Genomic DNA, 21,706 nt, shown 5'->3' on the forward strand with positions numbered 1-21,706 from the left:
TAATCTTGGTCTCTCACTGCACTGAATCATTTCTTGTATTTGGCTAATAAACTGTGTACCTCAGCATAGTTTCCCGAATTTATAAAACCCTTTATTCTATATTAAGTTATATCTTTAAAAATATTTATTTTTAACATATATATATTTTGCTTTTTGGAGGGTAATTGGGGTTAAGTGACTTGCCCAAAGTCACACGGCTAGTAAGTGTGTCAAGTGTCTGAGGCCGGATTTGAACTCAGGTCCTCCTGACTCTAGGGCCAGTGCTCTATTCACTGTGCCACCTAGCCACCCCTTTTTCAACATATTTTTAAATGTTTATTTTTAACATTTTTAAGACTTAGAGGCAGAGAGGAATAATGGATAAAGAGTCAACTTCAAAGCCAAGAAGACCTGAGTTCCAGTCCTGCCTCTGACACATATTAGTCATGTAATCCTGGACAACTTATTTAATCTCTTGAGTGTAAGCTGCAGAAAAGGAGAGAATCTGAAGAGGTAGCTTCTTCACCTGGGATTTTTTTGTACCAATGAAATCAAATCCTTAACCCTCCTATTTTAATATTATCCTAAGCAAAATCTGATATGGTCAGTTCCCCCCATTCCCCTCTCTACTCAACTGCATTCTAAAATATAAATAAAAATTATCCACATCACTGCTGAGAAACACTGAAACAGATAAATAATAGCTAACTATCCAGAGAGTAAATTAAAAAAAAGGATTCAAGTTATGCTTTAATTCTAATTCTAATGCTTAGGATGATCCAAACAAGTTAACTACTTCATCTATTTGTCTTCCAATTTTTATCACTAAACAATACATTTCTTCTAAGCAAACTACTTCTTATCCTTCAAATGCTCACCTCTTTGTAATGACTTTTCCACATGAGTTTTTGTGGTTTGCACAGCTTGATGTTTGTCAAATGTTATTGCAACTGCTGTCACTGTGACCTGCAACGAGGAGAGCAATATCAATGTCAGTATCAATTCATTAAACATTTACTAAATACTTATTAAGTAACAAATTGTGCTAGGTACAGAAGCAACAAAGATGAAAAACAAAGCATGACTTTAAAGAGTTTACAGAATTATAGGGAAGATGCACTAAGTATACAAACGAGCTATCATGCAGAACATTGCAATGGGGCAAAGGTGAGAGGTAGGAGAGCCAGGCAAAGTCTTAGAGAGATTTGGAGGATAGATCACTTTCCATAAGGTAAATGATACAATGCTTCTTGCAAAAAGAAAGTCATCTTCTAGCTGTATCTCAGAGGAAGAATTTCCACAAAGTGGAATGAGTAATATTTTAGATGGGGGAACTAAGTGGAACAGTGGATAGCATTACTGGGCTTGAAATTAGGAAGACTCATCTTCATGAGTTTAATCTGGCCTTAGATACTTACTACCTCAAGACCCTGGGCAAGTCACTTAACCCTCTTTGCCTCATCAGATTCTTTACCTGTAAAATGTGCTGGAGAAGGCTATAACAAACCACTCCCATACATTTACCAAGAAAACCCCAAACAGGGTCATGAAGAGTCAGACACAGCTGAACAACCACAAAAAATATTCTAGATGAAATGGACAGTCTGTGTGAAGGCAGGAGAGGGAAGATCTAGAACAAGAATGAGTACTCTTCTTTGACCAGAATACAGAATGAATAAAAAAAAGGAGGGAAAAAGAATGCCAGGAGGCAGTCTGTGGAAGTGTCTATATTTTATCGCACAAGTAAGGAGTCACGTAAGGTTTTTGAGCAAAAATCTTTGGAATTTCTATAAAAGATCAACTAGAAAGAGCTATTGTGGAAACAAAAGTGACCCCCTTGATAAAAGCCCAACTTGAACAACTATATCCTAAGGCATGGGGAAAAAAATACATGACTGTTCAGTATTGGTGAGCTATAAAACCTCATGGAAAATGAGAGGGGGTTTCTCAGGATCAGGGAAAAGCAAGTGTTCCAGTTTATTAAAAAGTTGGAAGACAAAAAATCCTGCCAATTATAAGTCAATCTAAGTGACAATTAATGCCTGACAAAACTTTAAAATATATTATCAAAAGGATAATTAGTGAACATCTAGAAAAGGTAACAGTAAAAAAAGAGAGTTGCTCTTATCAAGAATAGGCTAAGTCAAACAAATTTCTTATTCTTTTTTTCCAAATGCTTTATTAACTTCTGATTTACATCATTCATTTCTGCCAGATTTTGAGTTACAAATTTTCTCCCCGCTTTTCCCCTATCCCCTGCCCCAAAATAGCAGTCCCACAGGATATCCCCTCCTCCAGTCCGCTCTCTCCCATATTTTCTCCCATACCCCTTTCGACTTTTCCAGGGGATCTCTATGCCCCAGTGCCTGTATATCTTATTTCCCAATTACATGCAAAATAGTATTAATAATAGTATATATATATATATACATATATATTTTAATATTTGATTTTAAAACTTTGAATTCGAGATTCATTCCCTTCCTCCCTTGTCACACCCCTTACTGGGAAGATAAGCAGTTCAGTATAGGTTGTATATGTGTGGCTAATGCAAGAAAATAACATAGTAGATATATTGTAAAAGACTGACTATATTTCCCTCCTTCCTATCGCACCTGCCACTTGTTCTATTCTCTACTTTGATCCCGTCCCTTTTCAAAAGTGTGTGCTTCCAACTTCCCTCCCCCCCAGCCTGCCCTCCCTTCCAACATGCCCCCTCTCATCTCCTTCCCCCCTACTCTCCTGTAGGGTGAGATACCCTATTTAGTGTGTATCTAATTCCCTCCTCAAGCAAAATCCAATGGGAATAAGGTTGACCCATTCCGTTTTGCCTTGCTGTTCTTCCCCTCCATTGTAACAGTTTTTGCTTGCCTCTTCTATATGAGATAGTTTACCCCATTCTGTCTCTCCCCATCTCCTCTCACCTCTTAATTTCACCTTTAAAGTATCATCCCTTCCTGTTAAATTGGTCCTGTGCCCTCTATGTCTACCTGTAAACATATATACACACATTCACCACATTCACATATGTATTCATATGCCCATATACCCTCCTATATAGATATAAAGATATATTTCTATTCCCTTCAACTACTGAGAAAAGTTTTATAAGTTACAATAATTGTTTTTCCATGTAGGAATATTAATAGTTCAACTTTGATAAGTTCCCTATTATTTCTTTTCCCTGTTTACCTTCTCATGCTTCCCTTGCTTCTTGTATCTGAATGTCAAATTTTCTTTTCAACTCTGGTTTTTTCAGCAAGAATGCTTGAAAGTCCTCTATTCCACTGAATGACCATATTTTCCCCTGAAACATGATACTCAGTTTTGCTGGGTAGGTGACTCTTGGTTTTAATCCCAGCTCCTTTGACCTCCGGAATATCACATTCCAAGCCCTTCAATCCCTCAGTGTAGAAGCTGCCAGATCCTGGGTTATCCTGATTGTGTTTCCACAATATTCAAATTGTTTCTTCCTGGCTGCTTGTAATATTCTCTCCTTAATCTGCGAATTCTGGAACCTGGCTATAATATTTCTAGGAGTTTTCTTTTCGGGATCTTTTTCAGGAGGTGATGGGTGGATTCTTTCAATCTCTATTTTGCCCTCTGGTTCTAAACCATCAGGGCAGTTTTCTTTGAGAACTTCCTGGAGGATGATTTCTAGGTTCTTACTTTGATCATGGCTTTCAGGTAGTCTAATAATTTTTAAATTATCTCTCCTGGATCTATTTTCCAGGTCAGTGGTTTTTCCCATGAGATATTTCACATTGCCTTCTATTCTTTCATTTGTTTGGATCTGTTTAACAGCATCTTTATTTCTCATAAAGTCAGTAGCTTCCATTTGCTCCAATCTAATTCTGAAGCAATGATTCTCCTCAGTTAGATTTTGAGACTCTTTTTCCATCTGGCAAATTGGGCTTTTTAAGACATTCTCCTCATTGCCTTTTTGAGCCTCTTTTGCCATTTGAGTTAGTCTATTTTTAAGGTGTTATTTTCCTCAGTCAGGCCATTGACTCTCATTTCATAATTTTCTTGCATAATTCTCATTTCTCTTCCCAATTTTTCCTCCACTTCTCTTATCTGCTTCTTAAGGTCCTCTATGGCCTGTAACCAGCTCGTATTTTCCTTTGAAGCTTTTGGTGCAGTAGTTCTGACTTCACTGTCTTCCTCCTGTCCCATGCTTTGATCCTTTTTGTCCCCAAAATAGGAGTCTAATGTTGGAATCTTGTGTCTGCTTTGTTTCCTTTGCCTGGTCATGTCACCCCTCAGTCACTTGACCCCTGGGCTTTTTGCCACAGTAGGACTCTGTCCCCTGACAGGGGAGCTTTTGTCCCAAACGCTGGGGTTTTCTCAGCTGCCAGAGGTATTAGATGGGTACCGTCTCTGAAGTCTACACACAATCTGACAAGCTGGACACACACCCCAGGACCTCCACCCTAGACTGCAATCCAGATCCAAGAAGGTTAAAGCAAGAGCGATTACCCCTCAGATTGGTGCTTGGTCTCCCTACACTCTGCAGGCCAGGAGCTGAAGCTGCACGTGGTGCTGGCTGGCTATGCCGGAGTCTCAGAGGCTTCTCGCCCCAGTGGCAAAAGCCACGCGCTCCCACTTACTGGGTCCCAAAGTCCAGACTGCACTGACCTCTCACTTTGTCCTTCGCATCTATGTGTTGATAAATCTGGAAACGGCCACAGCTGCTGCTGATCTGGAGTCCCTCCTACTGGCAGCTGGTCAGGCCCGCCCTGGGGCTAAAGCCTGGGGCATGGGGCTGGGCTCAGCTCCACAGCACTGGGCTGGCCAATTCCTGCAGGCCTGCCGGGCTGTTCTCATCAGGAGGTTAGCTTCTCTGTGTCATTTTGTGGGTTCTGCAGCTCCAAAGTTTGTTTAGAGTCCCTTTTTTACATGGATTGGGGAAGGTGGAAGCCGGAGCCACAGGGAGGTCCTGCTTCTATTCTGCCATCTTGACTCCACCCCCTTATTTTTTTTTTTTTTAGACAAGATTACTAGACTATCAGAAGAAGGCTAAAGACCATAGTGGAGTTCAGTGAACTACATTTTAGAAGTGCATCAAGAACCAACAGAGCATCCTGATGAAGATGAAAAAAATAGGGAAGGGATTCAAGACCAAGTCATATACTAGACATAATTTGCCTAGATTTTTACATAGCATTTGACCAAATCTGTGATGCTGTTCTTGTCAAAAATATGGAGAGGTGGGGATGAAGAAACAGCATATAGAGTTAGACAGATCTGGACCCAATTGAATAGCTGGATAGAAAGAATAATTATTAATGGTTTAATGTCAATTTGTAAGATAATCTCTACTGGAATGCCCCGTATATATCTATCTACCTAGTACTGGGTAGTTTAATATTTTTATCTACTATATGGCTAAAGATACAGTGGCATGCTTCTCAAGTTTGCAGAAAATATTAAGGTAGGAAAAATAGTTAACATATTGGATTAAAGAATGAGAATACAAAAATACTTTAATGGGGTAGAAAATTGAACCAAAGTTATGAAGATGAAGTTCAATGGGGATAAAATTAAAGTTTTAACCTTGGGTTCAAAAAATCAACCTCAGAAGTACAAGATGGGGGGGCCTTGGCTAGTCAGCAGTTTCTCTGAAAAACTTTCAAGGTTTTAGTAGACTATAAGCTTAGTAAGTTTACTATGACATAGATGATCAAAAAAGCTAATGAGCTCTTGGATTACACTATTTTTCTGATGGGACTAATGATTCCACTGGTGTAGGCAACTCCTAATAAGAAAACCATGTGTATTAATGCAGATGTCCACCTTCTTTGCAACTTATACTGAATACAGAGAGACAGATACTATCTTGGACTTGGGCAATGGATCAGACCATATCTAGAGTATTGCATTAAGTTCTAGAAGCCACATTTTATGAAGCACATTCTTAAGGTGGATAGCATCCACGAGTAGACAAAAAAGTTGGTGAAAGATTTTATAGTAACATAACTGGAGAACTGACTGAAAGAACTAGAGATGTTTAGGCTAAAGAAGAAAAGATTTAGGAGGAACATGACAGACACTGTCAAATATCTGAAAGACTATCACACAGGAAAGTAAAAATTAGACTTGTTCATTTTGGTCCTGGAGGAATATCTAAAAGTAGAATAGCATACCTCAGTAAGTAGTGGGTTCCCCTATACTAGAGGTCTGGAAAAAGAAGGCTGGATGGTTAGTTGTCAGATCTATCAGAAAAGAGATTCTTGTTTAAGTATAGGTTGGAGTAGAGGACTGTGGATTCTCTTTATGACTTAGATTCTGCAACTCTGGAGATGACCCTCACAGGGTTATTAAAGGGTATACCAGGAAAATACAAATCCTGGTGCATTCTATCACTTTAGAAAGACTTCAAGTTGTATCAATCAACATATTTGGTTGTTGTGGAGTCGCTTTGGTCATGTCCGACTCTTCATGACCCCATCTGGGGTTTTCTTGGCAAAGACACTGGAGTCGTTTGTCATTTTCCAGCTCATTTTAAAGGTGAGGAATTGAGGCAAAGAGGATTAAATGACTTCCCCAGGGTCACACAGATAGTAAGTGCCTGAGGCTGGATTTGAATTCAGGAAGAGGAGTCTTCCTGACTCCAGTCCTGGCTCTCTATCCACTGTGCCACCTAGTGTCCCAAAAATTGACATACTGAATCTGCTGTTAGAAAACTAAAGCAAATAGATTATATGGTCTCTCATCCCCTTCCCCCCCTACTCTCCTGTAGGGTGAGATACCCTATTTAGTGTGTGTCATTCCCTCCCTAAGCCAAATTCAATCAGAATAAGGTTGACCCATTCCCTTTTGCCTTCCCATCCTTCCCCTCCATTGTGACCATTTGCCCTTGCCTCTTCTATATGAGATAGATTACCCCATTCTGTCTCTCCCCATCTCCTCTCATTATATTCCTCTCTCACTTCTTAATTTCACTTTCTAAGTATTATCTCTTCCTATTAAATTGGTCCTGTGCCCTCTATATATGTATACCTGCATATATACACACATTCACATATGTATCCATATGCCCATATACCCTCCTATATAGACATATATGTGTGCGTATATACATATATATGTACACATATTTCTATTCCCTTCAACTATACTCATACTGAGAAAAGTTTCATAAGTTACAATTATCGTTTTTCCATGTAGGGATGTAAATAGTTCAAACTTTGATAAATTCCTTATGATTTCTTTTTCCTGTTTACCTTCTCATGCTTCTCTTGTTTCTTGTATCTGAATGTCAAATTTTCTATTCAACTCTGGTTTTTTCAGCAAGAATGCTTGAAAGTCCTCTATTCCACTGAATGACCATATTTTTCCCTGAAACATGATACTCAGTTTTGTTGGCTAGGTGATTCTTGATTTTAATTCCAGCTCCTTTGACCTCCGGAATATCATATTCCAAGCCCTTCGATCCCTCAGTGTAGAAGCTGCCAGATCCTATGTTATCCTGGTTGTGTTTCCACAATATTCAAATTTTTTCTTCCTGACTGCTTATAATATTTTCTCCTTGATCTAGGCATTCTGGAACTTGGCTATAATATTCCTAGGAGTTTTCTTTTTGGGATCCTTTACAGGAGGTGATGGGTGGATTCTTTCAATCTCTATTTTGCACTCTGGTTCTAAAACATCAGGGCAATTTTCCTTGAGAATTTCTTGGAGGATGATTTCTAGGTTCTTTTTTTGATCATGGCATTCATGTAGTCCAATAATTTTAAAATTATCTCTCCTGGATATATTTTCCAGGTCAATGGTTTTCTCAATGAAATATTTCACATTGCCTTCTATTTTTTCATTTGTTTGGATCTGTTTAATAGAATCTTGATTTCTCAGAAAGTCACTAGCTTTCATTTGCTCCAATCTAATTCTGAAGGAATGATTCTCTTCAGTGAGCTTTTGAGATTCTTTTTCCATCTGGCAAATTGGGCTTTTTAAGGCATTCTTCTCCTCACTACCTTTTTGAGCCTCTTCTGCCATTTGAGTTAGTCTAATTTTTTAAGGTGTTATTTTCTTCAGTCAGGTTGTTCACTCTCATTTCATAAACTTTTTGCATTGTTCTATTTCTCTTCCCAATTTTTCCTCCACTTCTCTTATTTGCTTTTCAAAATCCTTCTTAAGGTCCTCTATGGCCTGTAACCAGCTCATATTTTTCTTGGAAGCTTTTGGTCCAGGAGTTGACTTCACTGTCTTCCTGTTGCATGCTTTAATCCTTTTTGTCCCCAAAATAGGAGTGTAAAGTTGGGTTGCTTTGTTTCCTTTGCTTCCTTTGCCTGCTCATGTTGCCACTCAATTACTTGACTTTTGGCCACAGTAGGACTCTGCCACCAGATAGGGGAGCTTCATCCCAAATGCTGGGGTTTTCTCAGCTGCCGAAGGTATTAATTGGGTGCCATCTCTGAAGCCTCCACATGCTCTGGCAAGCTGGTTGCACACCACAGGACCTCCACCCTAGACCGCAATCCAGATTCAAGCAGGTTAAAGCAAGAGTGATTACCTCTCAAACTGGTAGCTTGGTCCCCCTATAATCTGCAAGCCAGGAGCTGAAGCTGCGGTGTGGCAGCGGCTGCACAACCGTGGCGCCTCAGCCGCTTCTCACCATGGGGGCAAAGGCTGACCGCACTCCCAAACTACTGGATCCCAAAGTCCATACTGCACTGACCTCTCACTTTGTCCTTAGCATCTATGAGTTGATAATTCTGGAAACCGCCACAACTGCTGGTGATCTGACACTGGTCAGGCCCACCCTGAGGCTAAAACCTCCAGCTGGAGTGTGGCTGGGGTCAGCTCCCAGAGCGCTGCGCTGGCCGATTCCTGCCGGGCTATCCTCAGCAGGAGGTTAGCTCCTCTGTGTCATTTTTTGGGTTCTGTAGCTCCAAAATTTGTTCAGTCACCTTTTACATGAATTGGAGGAAGTGGGAGCCAGAGCCCCATGGAAGTCCTGTTTCTACTTCGCCATCAAAACACCAAGTTTTTCATTAACTGTTTTAGCTGACAACTTCAGCCAGTAAACTATATAAATTTACATACTGGGATTGATATGGATAAAGTACAATCTAGATTTATAAATCCAGATGTTCCATAGGAGTTCTCAGGAACTAATTCCTCCATGGAATAAGAGGTACACAAAATCTCATCAAATAGTAATTGCATAGACTAATATAATGGAATCTCTCCAGCATACATGCCATTTGGTAAAAAAATGTGGCTGAAGTTCAAATAAAAGTAATTTCACTATATCCACAAGACAATTATTTCTAATTAAAATATGCTCAAACAATTTTGAGATGAAAATTAGTCTCTACAACATATACACACACACACATATAGACACACATGTATTATATTACACCAAAATATATATATATATATATACTTTGAGGAGAAAACAGTGAACCACTCCCAAGGAAAAATGTCAAGAAAACCCTATACAAGGTCATAAAGAGCTGTACATAACTGAAACCTGAACAACAATATTTATATACTAATGATAAAGTAGCCCAAATAGAACTCCTGAAGACACTTTAAATAAATTAGCTGAATGTTAATTACCTGAATTAATTCATCCTCAGGAAGAGATACTGTAAAATTGACATGGCAAAGGCAGCAGGGTATCATGGAACGAAGTTTAAAATACAGGCTCTATCAAATAAAAAAAATCAGTCACTTTTTATTTTATCTATATGTGTGTAAAATGTATTTCTTGAACTTACATTTTATTCTGGATAGTAGAAAAATTAAAAGATTAGAGGCTAACCTTTTATTAACTGAATTTCTAAATAACAACACAATTTTAACCTAAAAAATTAAAAGTACATTTATATTTATAATTTGTCAACAAGTCTACTAAAAATTCAAAGACATATATCTATTATATTATTAGTTTAAAGCAGCTTAATAGTTCTAATTATTCCATCTCTACATTATATTATGAAGTGTGATTCTCATTTTATCATCAGAATAATTTAAGTTACATATAAAAATTGAAAATCACAGAATAATTTAATCAATTTTTTGAGCCATAAAGAAGATTTAATATCACCTAGCCTAACACACTAATTTTACAGATGGAGAAACTGAGGCCAAAAAAGGCAAGACAAAAACCCAAATCTAAGTAAGTTAAGAATTTACTCCTATCATTTGTTATCATGAATATTCCAAAAGTTTTCTTGTCACCCTTCTCCCAATAGCATATGCACAACACTTAGAGCAGATACCTTCCTCCACTTCTCAAAACTAATCTGTATGATCAGCTACTTCTTGACTGTCTCTCATCTTATCTTCTTACTCTATAATACTCATACCTTTGGTCCCAAACCTTCCTATATACTCAGGAAAGTATTCTAGCATTATTCTTTTTCATGTCCTCAAGTTTCTACCTCTCTAACTAGCTCCTTTTCATCTACCTAACAAATAGGGTGAAGTCTGCTATATCTCAAAATAACAACAATAACCATTTGTGACATGGACCAATTTGGCAGTCATTCTGGTGAAGTCTCTGAGCCTTTTCTCAGAATCAAGAATTTAAATGCTTAAAATAAAATACAAAGTATTACAAGTGAAACCAATTTTTAAAATATTTTTCAAAAACAAATTCAAGGTCCCAAAGTAAGAACCCTTTATAAGGATGCCAAGAAATTTGAGGCTACCTAATATAGCATTTACTTGAAAGAATCTCCTCTACAACATTATCAAAAACTTATCATCCAATCTTCACCTGCAGACCTCTAGTGAGGGGGAAACCACAATGATAATCTAGTCAGATGATTCTACTTGCTAAGAAGATTTCACCAGAACCTAAATCTGGTTCTCTACAACTTCTACTCACTACTTTGAGTTCAAGAAGAGTAAGTCTAATTCCCTTCCCACATGAGAGCTTATCAGATACTTTGGGATAGCTATCATGTCTCCCATAAGACTTTTCCTCTCCCCATCTAAACATTCTCAGTTACTTCACATCACAGTCTTGACTCTCCTCACTATCCTAGTTGTACTCTTTAAGATGGCTTCCATTTTATCAATGTCCTTCCTAAAATACAGAAACACAATAATAGAGACATGGTGGTCTGACCAGAGCAGAGGACTATGGGATTTTCTCCCTCCCATGTTCTGCAAGCTATTCCTCTACAAGAAATCTAATATTACATTTGTTGGTTTCCATGTAGCACTGGGGACTTATGTTACCAGCCACCTGGATTATGACAACAACTTAAACAGAACTGTTTCTACAAACCATCTTTCACACTGCTATTATAGTTATCTTTCTTATTCCTTGATCTGATTGTGTCACTTCTCTGTTCAAAACCTTTCAATGGCTCTCAACTGGAAACAAAGTTCAAACTCTTTAAATGATCATTTACGGTTCTCAGCAATCTGGCTCCATCCTACCTTTCTGCCCTTATTTCTTTTTTTTTTTTTAAAGCAATTGGGGTTAAGTAACTTGCTCAAGGTTACACGGCCAGTTATTTCTGGGTGTGGTGCTAAGTATCTGAGCCAGGATTCAATCCCAGGTCATCCCGACAATGGAGCCGGTGCTCTTACTCACTGAGCCACCTGGCCTCCCCTAAGCAATTGGGGTTAAGTAACTTGCTCAAGGTTACACGTCCAGGTGTTTCTGGGTGGGTGCTGAGTGTCTGAGCCCAGATTCGATCTCAGGTCATCCCTACTCTGGGGCCAGTGCTCTTACTGTGCTACCTGGCCGCCCTCTGCACTTATTTCAAAGTATACCTTCCCATACACTCTACGTTCCAGTCAAACCAGACTGTTTGCTATCCCCTATGTAAGTATGCCTCTGTATTTTTCCACCTCCATGCCTTGACCCACATTGCTCTCTAAACCACTAATACATTCTCCATGATTTTTCACTCCAGATATTTAACTTCTTTTGCTCTCCAACTCAAAAGTCACTTCTCCCATGAGCCCTTCTCTGATACCCCAAATAAATAAGAACCTTTCTTATCCTTAAACCTCACAATATCATTTTCTTGTACTTTTCTCAGGTACTTTTCTTATATTATTTGTAACCATAATTATTGTATAGTCATATCCTCCAACAAAACTATAAGCTCTATGAGGGCAAAGACCTTGTCTTATTTACATCTAAGCTAGGTACCTCACCCACAACTGCACAGAGTACTTGCTTAATAAATGCTCCCATTTAGTAATGTTTTATAGAAGAAACTGTGAGGTAGTAAAAAACTAAAAAACTTGGGAGTCAGGAAAGACCTGATTCCAAAAATCCTACCTCTTCAAATAACTACTAGTTATGTGACCATGGACAAACCATTTAACTTCACTGTACCTCAGTTTCCTGTAAACAGGGGATAATGACAGCTAAACTACCCAGCTTACTAGGTTGTGAAGAGGATTATAAAGAAAAAATAAATTACTTTGGAAATGTTTAATTTGAATATTCCCTCCATCAATATCATGAGGATAATCAACCTATGCCTTCTCATTCTATGTGATTCTTGTCCATATTTATCTATATCTCCTTCACAGACCCAAAAGCCAAGATGCTGGAAGCCTTTTGTTCATAATAATACATTTCATAGAGCATTTCAGAGGCTGTCCATCATCACTCACTACATAAACAAACCAACTCCTTTTTTGAGCATGCATGTGTCTCTCCATTGCTCTTTCTATTATTCTGTTGTTCTGTAATTTGGTGACTTACAATACAAAACAAGTCTGTTGTTATTAAATTTGCTGAATTGACTTCCGCACCATTCAGCTTTCTCAGACTTCCTCATATACCAAACATAACAAACAATTCAGAGAAATTTTAACATTTGTTTTCCAGTTCCATGCTTTGAATGGTTTTTAAATATCTAAAGCAGGATTTGGAGTCAGAGATGCAAATCTCTTTTATGCTATTATTGTAACCTGAGTGATGTTTGGAAAGCCACTGAGCCTCTGGGACTCAGTAGAAAACCTGTAAGGCCCCCTCTCAGCTCTAAACACTTTGAGGTCAGAATATAATCAGCGAAAAAATTTCCTACCTTGAGCAAGTTTTCACAGAGATCATTAAAATTTTTATTGAGTGTCTGATTTGTCAAGTTAATATTGCTTAATCTGGATACTCTTACTGAAGTGAACATCTAAAGAGAAGAAATAAAGGCATGTTTAAATTTAAGTATGATGATAACCTGTAAAAAATTAAGTGGTAACAGATGATGACATGCTACAAAGAAGAAAATTGCAAAATGAGTTATTTTATTCACATCTAATGCATATAGGATAGAATACTGACATCATTCATGTGGCCTACTCCAAAGCATAAGGAAGTCTGAAAGCTTTACCTGTATTTCAGATGTCCAATTATTGATGCCAGGCATAATTTCTGTATTGCAGCTATAAAAGCCTGCCACAAAAAAAAACTAGAATAAGAAATAAAATACACTACATTTTTGTTCTTGTTAAAGTACAGCAAATTTTGAAAATTATAGAATGGGAATTTTCCAGTTACATCTGAAATGACTATTTTCATTATCTGATTCAAATACTAGGTTGATTTAGCAGTACATCAGTATTTACCCACTCTTCCTACAAACTTGGTTTTTTCTGTTAAGTTCAGTACTATCTTTCTAATTACCCAGGTTCACAAATTCAGAGATATCCACAAATTTTCATTCTCCCTTATCTTCCCATATCCAAAAATGTGGATTCTACATCCACTACATATTTAACTAAATTCTTTCCTCTTCGGTCAGGAAAAAACCATCTTAGCTATGGCCCTCTTTACTTCTTACCTGAACTACTCTAACTTACCTCTAACTACTCTAAGAACTTTCTAATTAGTCTCCTTGCCTCAAATTTCTCCCCTTTCCAATCCTTTCTCCACACAGCTGCCAAACTCACATTCCTAAAACAAAGATCTATGTCACTCTCTTGCTCAATTGTCTTCAGTGGCTTCCTCTCACTGTTAGGACACAAAATGTAGCTCTCTATTTGACATATAAAACTTTTTCATCATCTAGGTCCAGTCTGTGTTCCAGGTTTATCACTCATTCCACAATTTCAAATATGCTACACTCCAACTAACTGGCCCATCTCCCATTTCCATGACTTTGCACAGGCTGTGTCCCTCTGTGACTACTCTGCTTCCTTACCTCCACCTCCTAAATCTCTTCAAAGCTCAGCTAAAGGGTCACTCCTAGGATTAACCATTTCCTTACCCCCTCGTATTTGCTAGTATTATTCACCCTTATACAAATTACTTCTTACATATTGGGCTATTTTCCCTGGAATGTAAGCTCCTTGAGAAGCTTTCAATATTCTCTTTGCATGCCCACCCTTAGCACAGTGACTGGTACATAGCAGGTAATTAATTCATGCCTGCTGAATTGAAAACTGCAACTTCCACCCTATTCTCCCCTGTGGAGCCAAGAAGAACAAGTGTACTATCTCTTCTATATGACAACCCTACAAATACTTGAAAATACTCATAAGCCCCCTGCTCACTAAATCTTCCTTGTAAAAATCCCTAAACTTCATAAAACCATGTCATTTATTCCTTTTCTGTTTCTTCCCCAAAGCTTAGAAATAGGCTCAGTAAGTGGTTGTTTGGTCAGTACACGCTTGTTGCTGGATTCCTTGCAAACAAAAGTAATGAAGGTTAACAGATATCTCAAAGAGCATTTTATTTGAAAGACTGGTTTTAAAAAAATATTTCTTAGTACTGAGCAACGTGACATAACTTTCCACTCAAAGTGCTAAAGGGCACAGAGGCAAAATTTTCTTAATGTATTCTTTCAAAGATGGAAAATAAATATCTATATTACTGCTAAGTAGCATCCAATCTAGTTTTCTGCACACAGTTGGAAGTCAATAAATGTTTGTCAACTAAAAAAATTGCATCTCTTTGGCTGCAGATTAAAGATACTATACATTACACATATCTGAATCTTTGGGAACATTTACTGTTTTAACATTGTGGTTCACTAGGCAATGTTTACGTAATAAGGACATTTTTTGTAAAGACTGATTTCTTCCAAAGCAAGGATCATGATTTCAGTTGCTTCTTACTCTTTAGAAAAAACTTAGATCAACAGATGTGATCCCTATTTTTTACTCCTAATATTTTCATATATTTAAATTGCTATTGGGGCAGTTATGTGGTGCAAGTGAGTAAAGCGCCGGCCCCGGAGTCAGGAGGACCCGAGTTTGATTCTGGCCTCAGACACTTAACACTCACACAAAAAAAAACTAGCCGTGTAAACTTGGGCAAGTTACTTAACCTTTTGCCCTCCAAAAAGCAAAAAAATAAATAAATAAATTGCTGTCAAGATAATTCTTCTATCTACCACCCTCTTTTCCCTACATATTTTACCAGAATCACCAAGTTTCCCCTTATCATAGTATCACAAAAATTCAATCAGATGGAGTCACCTAATCCAACTACTTCATTTTGTAGGTATACCTCAATGATGCTATAACAATAATATGATAAAGATGTTACAAACCACCTTCACCATAATATCTCCCTAATCTTCCTCTAGGTTCTTTAGGCAATTGTCTGAGACTGAGCTGACTCAGCATTCCCTCTCATAATCCAATGTCATCCTGATGAATTAGACTCCACCTGGGAGTTCTGAAAATAGAGTTCAAAAGGTCCTGAGAGCCATCTAGTCTATTAAAATCAATTTATCAATAAAACCATTGTGAAATGAAGCATAAGAAACTAGGCAACATTTTAAAATTAAAAATACAAAAATAAGATTTTTTTTTACCTGAAGGTGGAGGAACATCTGTAAGTAAAGAATGTACATCTTCCATGGCATCTGTGTCATCAATCTTAAAATAATTTATGAATCAGGTTAAAATAACAAATAACACATAATAAAGTACAAAATAAGACTTCAAAATTCTCTTAAGTGTTGAAAAGTAGAGAATTTCCTCATGAAATGATCATTTTTTTCTTCCAGAGGTAAGACTTCTGCTTAGCAACAGGAGGGGTAATATATATGACTAGAAAGAGGCACAATCAGCTTGTCAAAGAATCCTATAGGAAACTAGATGCCATGGACAATTATGGAGGAAAGTGTTAAGGTTAGACCTGTGTTTTAACAAGATTATGTTCGCAGCTCAATGGAGGATGGGTCACAGAATGGAAAAAAAGACAAAAGGGTAACACAGAATGACACAGTCTAGAGGAGTTCTAACACACTCTAGCAAAAAGTACTAACATCAACAAATATTGATGGGATCCTAATAATGCTAACCCCAGCCCCAGTATTCTAATTTCATTATAGGCTTGGTCCCACTGAAGAGCGGGCCCACTGTATCTACCTAGACCCCTGCCAATGTCCTAACTGCTTCATATATGCCTCACTGCTCACTAAAACAGGTGTGTCCCTGAACTCTTAGTTCCCCCAGAAACAGTAGGTGTGTCCATGTGATGGGAACCCAGCTACTGTCTATACCTAAGTCACTGCCCCTAGACCCATTCCTAAGAAACAGGTGTGCTCTTATACTCAACCACAATCACATCATCCATCTAACCCAAGACAGGATCACAATACTTAACTATCTATCTGGACAAGACAGGACCACAATAGCTAGCCAACTGAAGGGCAGCCCGACCAGAATGTTTAACCACTAAACCATAGATGGGATGCCTCCTCCATTACCTAATCCCTTAACTCCTCTTGCCTTTTTAATAATTAATAATATTTCTATATTCTATGTAAATTTCTGTTATGTAATTGCATCTTTACCCTATGAAAATCCATCTTGCTCTCTCTGAAGTTGTTGGTCTTGAAACTTAGCCCACTTCATGAGAGGCATCAATCTAAATAAATGCCTAATTTTGGATTAGAGGTGATCTGACTGAATTCTTTGAGATGGTTCCACCACAACACATCATGAAACCCCAACAGTTTTTGGGTGGGCAGAGCCCCAACCACAACAATGTCACAGAATCACAGTACTTCAGAGGTCTTCTAGTTCAACTCGTACTTTAAAAATCCCTTCAACAACATACCTGACAAATGGTGAACTAGATTTTCCCTAAAGGAGGGAAACCTTTTCTTTTCCAAAGTAACCCATTCCGCTTTAGAATAGCTCTAATTATTATGAAGTTTTCCCTGAGATCACATCTATGTGTCTCTTCAAAATTTCCATCTATTGTTCCTCTGTCTTTGAAGGCAAGCAGAACAAGTTTAATTTAATTTTAATTATACAGTAGGCTTACGATCCCTTCCTCAAAGTAATCTATTTTCTCTTTCCTCAGGTGATCTGTTAATATACTCCAAGTGACAATATCAATTTTATTTCTTCCCTGTTAATCTAGACCCAAAAGCTAGCCACTGTTTTTTCTCTTTGTTCCTGAATTTTCATATGTGAGAAAATTTTTATCTCCCCACCTCCTAAATACTGTATTTCCAGTTAAGATTTTTGCATTAGGGCAATCTAACTGTGGAGCAAAGGCAGATCTGAGAAAGCTAACATCATATCACAATAAAAGGCATAAAGCACACTATGAATAAATTTAACCTCATTTAGAAGCTCTCCAGGAACTGACTAAATCCACAGAATATTAAAAACATAAGACACATAGTTGTTCTGTTGGACCTATTTTCCATGAGTGTTAACTACAATAGCTACATATAGGAACAGTGGGAGCTAGAAAACGTTGATACAAGTTTGAAATGTTGATACAAAGGAAAGTTTTCAGTTACCTACAAAGAATTGGTGTCATGGTGTTTCTCTCAGTGTGAAATATAAGCTATATATGTACAAAGTGTAAGTTGGTCACTCTCCCAGGGAAACAGGTACACCAATGTAATGAAATATTATTTTGTGATAAGAAATGACAACCATGAATAAGAAAAACATGGGAAGATTTATGAAATGATGAAAAGTGAAATAAGCAGAATCAGGGAAACAATATATACAATGACTATAACGAAAATGTTAAGAATAAAAATCACTATAATTATAATGACCAAACTTATCCCAAAGAAATAAGCAAATATGTCTTCTTCTCTCCTTTGCAGAAGTAGAGGATTATGGATTCAGAACATCGCATATATTGCCAGACTCATTTATCAGGTATACTAGGCACTGAACTAAGTGCTATATAATATTATGTCCTTTGATACTCACAGCTCTGAGAGGTAGGCTACATTAAAAGGGGCACAGTAGCTAGAAGAACAGAAGTGCTACTCTAACCTGATCAGTCTTTATCTGGTACCACGTTTTAGGAAAGAAACTGACAAGACAGAGTGTATCCAGAGCAGAGACCAAGATCATGCCATGTATGAGTGGTTGATGGAAATGGAAATTTAGCCACTGGGGGCCCTCAACAAGAGAACACCTTTTTTTTTTTTTTAGTGGCAGGAACTGTCTTCAAATATTTAAAGAGTTACTGAGGAACTAGAATCAAATCTTCTCTGCATGGTCTCAGAAAGTAGAAGCATGAGCAAAAAGTAGAAGGCTAAAGGAAGGCAGAGTTCAACTTGATGTAAAGTAAAACTTCTTTAAAATTAGATGCATCCAAAAGTGCAGTGAGCTGCCTCAAGAGGTTCTGGATTCCCTCTCAACAGAGGTCTTGGATAAAGGCTGGATGATTTGTTGCTGATGTTGTAGTGGCAATTCTTATTCAAAAAAAGACTGGCCTCTGTGGTCCCTTCTAACATTGAAATTTTGTGATTGTGGAACTAGTAGCAATGAGGGGAAAGTACAGAGTCAGATTTAGGGTACAAATAGATGAAAAAGCACTTTAGGTACTGGGGACACAAAGAGAAAAAAACCGTTCCTGCTCTCAAAAAGTTCATGTTCTAACAAGGGAAGACATCATAAATATGAGTTTTCAACTAAAAGTTGGATGGAAAGACACAGTGCTCCTTAGGTTACAGTGGCAAGGCAGATGATAATGCATTTTTAGTGTAATTTCCTTTAATAAAATCATATTACTTTTTTATATTGAAGCATTTGACAGTGGCCAAGGATTCTGGCACAGAGAACTTTCTTTTCTTGGTCTTCAGTAGGTATGGCTGCTGAAGAGAGACAGGCTGTAGCACCTGCAGTGGCAGTGAGTGGTCAGGCTGCATCTACTGCCCAGGAGTTACTTCCCTGGACAATGCCTATTAGGGGGGAGAGAAAGGACTGGAATAGGAAAAGAAGATAGAAAGGTTGATGTGAGGAAAAACTTCCTAACAAATATATCAGTCCCAAACAGCCTGGAGAAATAGTGGAGTCCATTCCCTTCCCCCTGAAAGTTCTCATGCAGCTGCTAGACCATCTGTTGGTGACTTGAAGAGAGAAATCCTGTTCATGTATGAGTTGGACTGTATGATCTCAGAAATACTTTCTACCTCCAGTTTTTCTGTGATTCAATGATACCAAGCTTCACAATATAACTCTACAATGATAACAATTAGTCTAAAAAGTTCAGATTCCTATTTCAACTTTCCTATTTTCAGCTTTACAAAAACAAACCTAAACGAAGATATTTCAACCTGTTATTAACTGAAGTATCCAGTTTTATAGAACCAATAACAAACATATTCAGTAATTTTGTAGCTGTAGCACAAAAAGGCCCACTTACGATTTTAATAATTTCTTTCTAGTATTACTAAAGTATAAACTGCTATACTTTAAACATACTTTATAATATAAAACTACTAGTGTTTTACTGCAATTTCAATGAAGATAATTTGGACTTTTTTCTCTCAAATGTTTAAAAAAAAGATAGCACAGCAGGAATACCTCTAGTACAAAGGCATCTTTTTTCCCATGGGAAAGATCAAGTTCTATAACTTCATCAGAACTTTCTGACTGAGATCGTAACAGCCTTGAGCGCTGCCGAGGCTCTGGAATGGGGGATCCTATTATCTCTTCAGGTATCTCCTGAAATAGAGAACATATTATATCATGTAATTTTCCATTTTGAATAACAGAGAAAAATAAAGAAAATGGATATAAATATTACAATCAGAAAAGTTTTCCTTTGAGAATTTTCTTCATGAGTGATAAATACCTCCAAAGGAGGAGACTAATAAATCCTCTCTACTGGTAAATTTAAGTGATAAATCTCCACAGTAATCAACTATTCCTGGCTGTCTCATAATATTGTGCTCATTTCTATGCAACAAATATTTATCAAGCACCTATTCTGAGAGGACATGCTAGCCCTGGAGAAAAAAAGATAAAAATGAGGACATGAATGTGTTCCTTACTTTTTTTCTCTGTTACATGGCCATAAAAAATACCTGTGAATACCATAAGTCACAAGACAGACCAAGAAAAGAGAGTAAGTGTACTCCTCCAAACCTATCACTATTGCTAGAAAAACTCAAAGACAAAGGATGTGGTACAAGTTATAGGACCTGAAAGGTCATATATATTTGTGTATATATACATATATATGAAGAATATACAGCTATAAAAATTGAGCAGTAAATTTTAAAATTAATTACCAGTGTGTGTATCTTTTTATTTAGTGGTACTATTTGTTAGGAATATATGGCAGCAATATCTATGAAACTATTTGAAATCTGAACCATAACCTAATTTAGAATGGTTGTTCTCCAGAACTAAGAAAACAATTTACACAGTAATATAAAATTCTTATTATCCAACATGATAGCCACATGTTAGCTAGGTATCAGCTGGAAACTGACAACAACACTGTACTAAGTATGCTACTGTGATGAAATACATAAATTTACTTTACCATGATCTTATCTGATAAACTAACAGCTTCCCATTTCTAAAATGCAAAACAAATAAAACAGGTATTTCTGCTAATTTTTTTTTAAAAAGCCTCTTTTATTCACACATGCTAATAACTAAAGCAGAAAAATTTAATTCAAATAAATCATTTGGAATGATAGGATAAATAGGACCCTAATTTATTAATTTTCTAACTCCATGGCCCAATGTGCTTTTCTGTACGCACATTCCAGAACATAAATATTGGAAGTAGATGGGTCCATAGAAACCATAAAGTCTAGTCCAGGGGTGGGAAACCTGTGGCCCTGAGGCCACATGTTACCCTCTAGGACCCTGGGTACAGCCTTTTGACTTAGTCCAGGTTTTACAGAAAAAAATCCTTTTATTACGGGGATTTATTCAGTGAAGTTCAGATTCAGTCAAAGGGCTGCACTTGAGGACATAGAGATCCACATGTGGCCTCAAAGAAGCATGTTCACCACTCCTGGTCTAGTCTAACATTTTATAGATAAATAAAATGAGCCCCAAAGTAGATGAATTGTCTCAATAGAAGAAAGATAGAACTACCAAGATACATCTGTATAAAATTGGAAATATGGCTTGCATATTAATAACATTTTACAAACATCCAGTTCATATAGCAGAGTGGAAAGGAACTAGAAGTAATAGGTAAATACTTTCATTTGCCCAGAGGGCAAGGTATTATTGTATACAGATGTCAATACTGACACTTAATTTAAAGGGTCTCCATATCACGACTTTCAAAACCACCTCTACAAGTTTAATAAACTTACTGGACTAATGTGCCTACACTACCTAGCTTTCAGGTTGGAACAACTGTTCCAGAAAAAACAAATACCAAGTGTCCAAAATACCTAGACTATACATATATAAAGATATGTTTGACAAAAAGATATGTTCTACCTCCCTATTGTGACTTTTCTTAAAATCAGGTAAATATTTGTGCTCTAAAGATTAAAAATATAAAATGTAGTGACAAAGAACTGGAAATTGAGGGAATGCCCATTAA

The 21,706-nt window shown here is 37.3% G+C and overlaps 1 protein-coding gene across 16 annotated transcripts in view; it reads right to left on the reverse strand.

Annotated features, from left to right (window-relative positions):
* The window catches only part of LOC138176101 (C2 domain-containing protein 5), a 132,793-nt gene that overhangs the window by 33,241 nt on the left and 77,846 nt on the right, over positions 1–21,706 (reverse strand). For all 16 annotated transcript variants that reach the window (XM_069106837.1, XM_069106839.1, XM_069106842.1 and 13 more), the window contains 6 exons: positions 19,711–19,851; positions 15,729–15,792; positions 13,299–13,360; positions 12,999–13,097; positions 9,550–9,639; positions 858–945 (listed from right to left, as the gene is read on the reverse strand). In XM_069106837.1, the coding sequence (XP_068962938.1) occupies positions 858–945; positions 9,550–9,639; positions 12,999–13,097; positions 13,299–13,360; positions 15,729–15,792; positions 19,711–19,851 (544 nt within the window). The remainder of the gene's footprint in view (positions 1–857; positions 946–9,549; positions 9,640–12,998; positions 13,098–13,298; positions 13,361–15,728; positions 15,793–19,710; positions 19,852–21,706) is intronic.

The sequence above is a fragment of the Petaurus breviceps genome, unplaced genomic scaffold (assembly GCF_028583685.1).
Source record: "Petaurus breviceps papuanus isolate PSGF00001 unplaced genomic scaffold, PetGlider_PUasm1.0 81, whole genome shotgun sequence".
Taxonomy (NCBI): domain Eukaryota; kingdom Metazoa; phylum Chordata; class Mammalia; order Diprotodontia; family Petauridae; genus Petaurus; species Petaurus breviceps.